The sequence below is a fragment of the Micropterus salmoides genome, unplaced genomic scaffold, assembly GCF_014851395.1.
Source record: "Micropterus salmoides isolate LMB-PRFRI ecotype aquatic unplaced genomic scaffold, ASM1485139v1 Ms_hic_scaffold_17, whole genome shotgun sequence".
NCBI lineage: Eukaryota > Metazoa > Chordata > Actinopteri > Centrarchiformes > Centrarchidae > Micropterus > Micropterus salmoides.
Genome location: NW_024040817.1, coordinates 14,571,120 through 14,578,830, shown reverse-complemented (window position 1 = coordinate 14,578,830; position 7,711 = coordinate 14,571,120). Strand labels below are relative to the sequence as shown.

Here is a 7,711-nt window from a genome sequence, read left to right as displayed (position 1 = left end):
TACACACACAGAGTCAAATAGAGAGTTGTGTTATAATAAGTGGCTTGCATGCATGTTTACTAAAAGAGCTCAGTTAAAAAGGAAATAAGCAGAGGTGTGGATTCGAGTCACATGACTTGGACTCGAGTCAGACTGGAGTCACAAAAATGATGACTTTAGACTCAACTTGACAAAATCAAAGAAGACTTGCGACTCGACTTTGACTTGAAAAGCAATGACTCGTGACTTCACTTGGACTTAACACTCCCCATGCCCGAATATAAATTATGATATAAAAAACTTGATCAAACGGCGTTATGCTATATTTACTGAATGTCATGGAATGGTAGGCTACTTCTACTAAGTGTATTGAAATATTAAAGAATCTAAACGTTAATAAAATAAATACTTAGAATCATTTATTACCATTGATAAACCCCACATATTATAGCGTTTAACCACGCAATTTTCTAAATTCCTCCACCTCACGGAGAAAAGAAAGGTCAGGTCGAAACAGTGTAGAGAGACTGCTGCAGCTGTTGCGTGAAGCTGCTTCCACCAATTATAAAAACAAGTTAATTAAGATAAAACGATTATAGCGCCGGGTGCTGTTTCAAAACGACACTCGTTTTGTTTTATAAATCCAGCGCACTCCTTTCCTTCACAGCTGAGGCTCTCATCCCTCCCTAAGAAGTGTGTTCAGTGTTGCTTTACCTGATCAGTTCTTGTAAAATCCACTGTGTCTGCGTCTTCTAACGTCATAGCAATTTATTAATTAAATGAAATGAAATGAAATGAAATGAAAATTAATTTACCACATTTATCTGACAGCTTTAGTTACTTACTTTTAAGATTAAGATTTTATGTAATGTCCCCTTATCACTACAAAAATATGATGATCATTATAATTAGCTCGATTTTGATCATCATCTATTTGTACATTAGTGCATCAGTAATAATAGCAATCCAATATTATAGTACATAATAACATAACACTGACAGGGCCCATTCCTCATAAAAAGTACATTGGATGATGATGTTTAAAGTACTGATAATAGGCTACTTTTGTACTTTTACTTCAGGAAGGTTTTGGATGCAGGACTTTCATTTGTTGTGGAGTGTTTGTATATTGCAGTTTTGCTACTTTTTCTTAGCCTAAGTAGCAGTACATTTTTAATCTTTGATATGCTCAGTCTGTTCATGAGCAAAGGATGAGGATATGATTAATTTAATCATTCAACATAAGCGGAAGAAGACCTTCTTAATGAAGAACAAAGGCAGCTTTCATATTATAATGTGCATGTTTAGCTATTTTAACGCACTCAGTTCCTCAGGAGACGCAGTGTCAGTTTGTAATGCCATGTTTCGCCCATGAGGGCCCACAATTCATTTATTAAAGCAACCAGTCCAAAGAGCTTTAATAAAGCATTTTCAAATAAGAGGAGGATGTGCTGAAATGGAATTTGTTTGTTTGCTGATTCTATGAAATAGAGCTATTAAACCACCCATAATAAGCAACGTTATGGAAGAGAGCATTATAGCACACTATGCACGTTTCTACATTAACAGAAATGTTAACAGTGATTTTTGCTGATTTAGCCTAAATCCAATCACTAGACTGCATGTATTACAAGTATCTCAGTCACTGAAGGAATATAGCCTATATCTTGTTTACTGAATTTATCTTTTAGTGTGTGTGGTCAACTGATTGGCTTTGCTGCTGACAACAGTGAGCTTCATTCATTATCTCCATCATATTTTGTAGTCAGTAGGCCTAGTCCAGCAGGCTCTCTTCTTTGTTTGCAATAAATCCTTTATTTACTTTTCTTCTTTGTTGTAACGACATCATTCAGCATTTGGCTACAAGGTAAGTCTACAAACACTCAAGAAATGGCTGAAGTGACTGGTCTTGGCTTGCACCATAAATGACACTTAGCTACTTATAGGCTTAGCACACAAAACATTTAATATATGACGTGACTAGTTGATTATTAGCCTAATTATGTTATAGTCGCATTTTCTCCTCTACAGCCTACACATGATTAATTAAGGTAAGTCTAGGCTCTATGTACACAGTAACAACAATCATAATTCATAATATCATAATTGTTACTTCTACCGTTATTGGTGTAACAGTAAAACATATATAGGCTATTTGTAGATTTATTTACTTGTTTAACAACTCGACTGTAATGTTATTATTGAAGAAGTAAAAAGTTAGTCCAGCAACTTCCAAGCCTAATGATTACAATGGTGTTACCGCCCATTACCGTCTGTGCAACCGCACTCAGTCGACAGGGTCCATTGTCTGTTTCTCGGCTTGACTCACACTGCACAACAGGCAGGGCGGTGCCTGACTATAAAACCTCTGTCTCTCTTATTCCGACCTCTGAACATTCCCAGCCTCTCTGCTGCAGACCGCGTCACAGCCCTGCACGGTAAGAACTAACTATACTGCTCTTGCTCGCACTGGGGTGGCTCTGTTAGGACTTTCAGAAACCCTATCAGCCCGCAGGTACAACCCGTTTGGTGTGGAAATGATAGTTTCCGATTATTTACTTTCAGCTGCCAATCAGTAAAAAGTTTTCCTGAAGGGAAGCACGTGAGCATTAAAAAAAGACTAAAAGTCTATTTCACACAATTTGTGTAATTTCTTCTGCTGTTAAGAAGTTTTTCTATTTAGATCTTTTGCCATGTCTGTATTATCCTGTATTGTCCTAGGTATTGACTCCTTTTCTCTAAGTTTTGAACTCCCACAAAGACTAACTCTGTTAAAGAAATATATAAAGAGTTATATATTTTTTTTTTAAATACAGCCAGTGCTTGCTGAAAAACTACAGCATTTATTTTCTCCAATTGATCACACTGCATTCCACTGTATGCTTTGTTGTATTGTTAAAAAAAGTTGAATTCATTTAGCCTACATAGGTAGGCTATAGCCTACTATGAAGGGTGTGGTTGGACTTTGGACATGTACATACATGTGCTCTGCTTCTAGTGTCCTCTCTCATCGGTTGCATTGAATCCCACAATTTTGGGCCTCCTTACATATCTTTCCTCATTCAGCTGAAGTTTTCCATTCCCTCTCAACCCCTCCCACTTCTCCTTTTTCAGCTGTTGCAACTCTACATCAACTGTTCAGAATAGTGTGACTTTTGTGATTTTTTTAACTGTCTTGCTCTAAAAACCTAATAACAGACACGCTCTCCCTTCTCATGATTATTACTCATCAGTGGAAAGAGCATTGATTCCCCTTTATTGGGCTACATCATGTCCTCCTACAATGCGATAACTATCCTCTTTTGCTATATGTCTGACCTTCATCTCACACGAGATATACTTTCTCTTGAAAATCCTCTCACTGGAGGTGGCAGAATGTTGATATGTCAATCCAGCACCCTTCAAATCCTTAAATGAGGTCATCAGTAGAACATGTTCTGTTCATGAGTCTTTTGATAAGTTTAATATCAAGTTTTTTCATTCAGTCTTTTCCATTTTTTCATGAAAGTTTTCTGAGGTCTTGTTTTACAATCACCCAATGAAGCTAAATTGTATGTTGTCAGTGGTCATATTCAACAATGTCTTCTCTATTTAAACATTTCAGCCTACACATACTTCAGCAATCATGCCTTCAGAACTGGAAAGAGCCATGGAGTCACTCATCACGGTGTTCCACCGTTACGCCTCTAGGGACGGCAAGAGCAGCACACTCAGCCGGAGAGAGCTCAGAGAGTTGATGGAGAACGAGCTGTCTAACTTCCTCAAGGTGAGAAGGGACCAACATGTAAAGTGCATAATCACAGTATCCAGAATTTAAGCACAGGTGTTCATTATTATATCATTTAGCACATAATAAAGTATAACCTAAGTTTTTTTTTGTTGTTGATTTGCTTTAACTCAGTCTCAGAAGGACCCTGCTGCAGTAGACAAAATCATGAAGGACCTGGACACCAACGGTGATGGCCAGGTGGACTTTGAAGAGTTTGTTTCTCTGGTTGTTGGACTTTCCATTGCCTGTGAGCAGTGCTATCAGATGCACTTGAAGAAGACGGGAAAGATGTAAAAAGACAACAGTGGACCAGAAGAAACCAAAATGCAGTCAATTTTTTTGTAAAGATAATTTTGTCCAATAAAAACATTGAAGAAATTCCAACCTGTTGTGTCTAGTAGTTATTTTGTATGTGTGTGTGTGTGTGTGTGTGCGTGCGTGCATGTGTGTGAGTTACTGTATATTTAGGCACATGTGTTTGCCTGGAAGTTATCACATATCTCTCATTTAAATGTAAAAACACCTCTGCCACTGAGCTTTTATTGTATAAATGTTACAAATGGACACAAAGCCCCAAATCATAGCTATTTCCCAGCCATTGGCTTGTGCTAATTCTACATCCTTGAAGCGATACTTACTACTTCCCTGCAACTTTACCAGTGACATTAGGTATGCTGATGTAATCCCCACCTGTAATTCATGCTTTCATGGGTGTGAAAGGGCAGACAAACCTCTCTCTCTCTCTTATAAGTCCTGCTTATCGCTTCACTGTGGAATCTGCAGAATGTTCCAGTGATGAACACACCTCTCTGTGAAGCTCATGTTGCAAGTCTCTTTCTGACATGAACAGATAAATTGGGTGATAGGGTGCTTTATAACTGAATAAAGTTTGTTGCATATTAGTCAGTTTGATTTGATTAAGCAAGAGAGCCCATGGGCACTGTAAAAAAATGTGGAGGGCCTGAGTCACAGGACACAGCAGATCAGTACGCAATTGTTTTCCACAAATTTCTTTTCATTGTGTTTCATGTCTGGTGAAAGTTGGATAACACCAGAGACGGACAGGATAACTCCCTCCTTCTGACTCTCCCTGAACAGAAAAGAGACTCAGAAAAGAGACTTTTCTGGCTCTGAAATCAGTCTCACAGGCAACATTAATTCTCAGGCTATGTGCTGGCACTGACAGGCTCTACAAATCAAATGTCTTAAAGAGAAGTCATTTTTGTAATTTAGGGTTGAAGCCACAGATGCGCTCAGGGTCTGCCATTCCCAGTGAAGTGGGCAGAACGTTTACTGCCTGAGGAAGGCCTGCCTAGAAGGCTACACTCAGGGCAAATAATTCTCATGAGACTGTTTAGCTCTGCACACACTTCCTTGGGTTGGGCAGGGCTTCATCTTGTGGCCTACCAGTGTTTATGGTTACAGGGCAAACACTCAAGTTGCTAGGTTATGACACACGTGACGTGTGTGTGTGTGTGTGTGTGTGTGTGTGTGTGTGTGTGTGTGTGTGTGTGTGTGTGTGTGTGTGTGTGTGTGTGTGACTAAGTTTGTCTTCACCACTCAGTCTACACAAGCCCCACGCCCATGTGACCCACAGCCAAGTTTAGAGCCATGAATTCCTATTTTGATGAATGTTTTCTCAATATCCCTTTTGTGCATCTGATGTATTTTCTGTTAAAAAGAGCTGTTGCTGCATATATAAATAGACATGTTGTACGTTTATCATGTGGCCTAAAACAATACAATCATTACTTGTGAAGAATAACTCTCTCCAAGCAAGAAGCAAGAGACCAAATCTGTGAGATCAATGAAAAGGCCAAAGCTTGTTCCCTTATTAGTAAGGCAAATTACTAATACTGAGATCATGAACCTTGTTACAACCTCAACTGAAATAATCTTACATATTCTCACAGTTTTAAGATTTCTCAGATGTTACACAGTGAAGGTGTGACTTCAGAGAAGAGAAAGCATTCACTAATGTGTAACACACCTTCCTTGGACACACACAGGCAGAACAGCCCCTCTCTGTGGACCATTCCATTTGTAAAACAATAACTCCAATGTTCTGGACCAACCAACCCCTTCAACCAAGGGCGTCACTTTGTGACGTGGTGGGGACATAAAGGCTCTGATTAGAGGTGTGATGATACAAGTGTGTCATGAGACTTGATGATGGTCAAAAACAAGATGAGAAGATTTTCAACACTATTTTGAAGAAATATGAAATGCTTAAATATATGAGGGAGGTCTGGGGATCTTCCCCCTAAAGATTTTGAGCATTAAACACTTAATTTCCTGCATTCTGGAGACATTTTCTGCTCAAATTTATGGTGGAAATGTCTTCCTTTATATAAAGAGAAACAAAACATTCAGCTGGCAGGTGACAATTCATCCATCCATCGTCAACCGCTTATCCTGCATACAAGATCGCGGGGGCTGGAGCCAATCCCAGCTGACATTGGGCGAAAGGCGGGGTACACCCTGGACAGGTTGCCAGTCCATCGCAGGGCCACACATAGACAAACAACCACTCATGATCACACTTACACCTAAGGACAATTTAGGGTCACCAGGGTTTGAACCCACGATCTTCTTCCTGTGAGGCGACAGTGCTAACCACTGCATCACCGTGCCGCCCTAGGTGACAATTCATAAATATAAAATTATAACAGAATATAATGCAGTAATTAGCTGCTTTTTTAGCTTAAGTTACTTTTTTTAGACAATGCACATTTGTTTCTTCTATATTTAAATTGCATTGCATGTTTTTTTATTGTGCAAATAAACCGTTCTCAAAGCATTTTCATTTGTTAGTTAACATTTCTTGGTGCAACATATTTTTCAAAACATTTGTAACAAATGCTTTCAAAAAGTGAGAGGGACAAAATCAGCTATTTCAAAATGTGGTGGGGACAAGTCCACAGCGTCCCCAGTGTAAATGACACCTATGCTTTCTTCATCTGGTTTGCAGCCATTGACATGGGAATCAAACAATTGTGATCTTGTTATAGCTGATGATGTAGCTCATAAAAAATGCACCTCATGTCTGTGTTTGTTGACATGTTGCTAGTTATATTAAGGATATGCCCAATGTTGTATTTTTTTTAACCAACCATGCAACAGTAAAACAACAAAAAAACTTCAAAGTCAGGGTGGACACTGTTTTCTTCATGGGATCCCATCTTGGCTTGGCCCAGATCTTTGAGGGGTGGATATAAAGTTGTAGCTAATATTAAATTAAAAAGTGCTTTTGGTGGTGCATTGAGGTTTGGTTGGGCCATCATGTTGTTTTGAGAAAGACACAGCTGCGAGTGAGCATTAAAAATGTGGTTACTGTTCAGTGTACTGTACTGACCACTAGATGGCATAAGAGTATAATTGTAATCATAATATTGGTGTATTGATGCCTTATGAAAACTGCTTCCAGCTGTACTGCAAGTAGTTTAATATCAATCACAGCTGAATATAATACAGAATGTGGTCTCCATCCCTACTCCCTCCCTAATTTGGTAGATCTGAGTGACTAAGATGGGAAAAGAAAAAGATGTTGATAATGTTTTCCACACAGTAAAAAAGTACAGTCTAATCTAAAAACAAAAATACATGTGGAAGAAACTTAGTTGCAGAATACACGAATGTTGGTGACACTGACATTGACTTCTAACCTATGATCTGTACTTTACTGGACTTGTTGTTAATTAGAGACCAAAACAATTACACCCGGACCAAAGAGGAGAGACAGGAGCAGGCCTTTTGATATCTAACTCATAGTCACATAACAGACCACACACATATAGAAACAAACATACACACAGTTGCCACAGTGCTAATTTTCATGTCTCAAATTTTTGGTCTCTGCAGTATGACTCACATCTCACAAGCTTCAGGGAAATGCCTATGAATCACAGCTTCCACAAAAAAGAGAGGGCCCACTCAAGGACATAACAATCAACAATGAGTCAT

The 7,711-nt window shown here is 38.8% G+C and overlaps 1 protein-coding gene across 1 annotated transcript; it reads left to right on the top strand.

Moving 5' to 3' along the window:
* Positions 1–2,268: 2,268 nt before the first annotated feature.
* Positions 2,269–4,132, top strand: s100a10a (S100 calcium binding protein A10a). Its single transcript, XM_038725769.1, has 3 exons — positions 2,269–2,417; positions 3,584–3,745; positions 3,881–4,132. The coding sequence occupies exons 2-3, from the start codon at positions 3,605–3,607 to the stop codon at positions 4,040–4,042; spliced, it is 303 nt and encodes a 100-aa protein (XP_038581697.1). The 5' UTR covers positions 2,269–2,417; positions 3,584–3,604; the 3' UTR covers positions 4,043–4,132.
* The last annotated feature ends 3,579 nt before the right edge of the window (positions 4,133–7,711 follow it).

Coding starts and splice junctions, on each gene's coding strand:
- s100a10a (XM_038725769.1), top strand. CDS start 3,605: ATGCCTTCAGAACTGGAAAGAGCCATGGAGTCACTCATCACGGTGTTC. Junction 3,746..3,880: donor AGCTGTCTAACTTCCTCAAG/GTGAGAAGGGAC, acceptor GCTTTAACTCAG/TCTCAGAAGGACCCTGCTGC.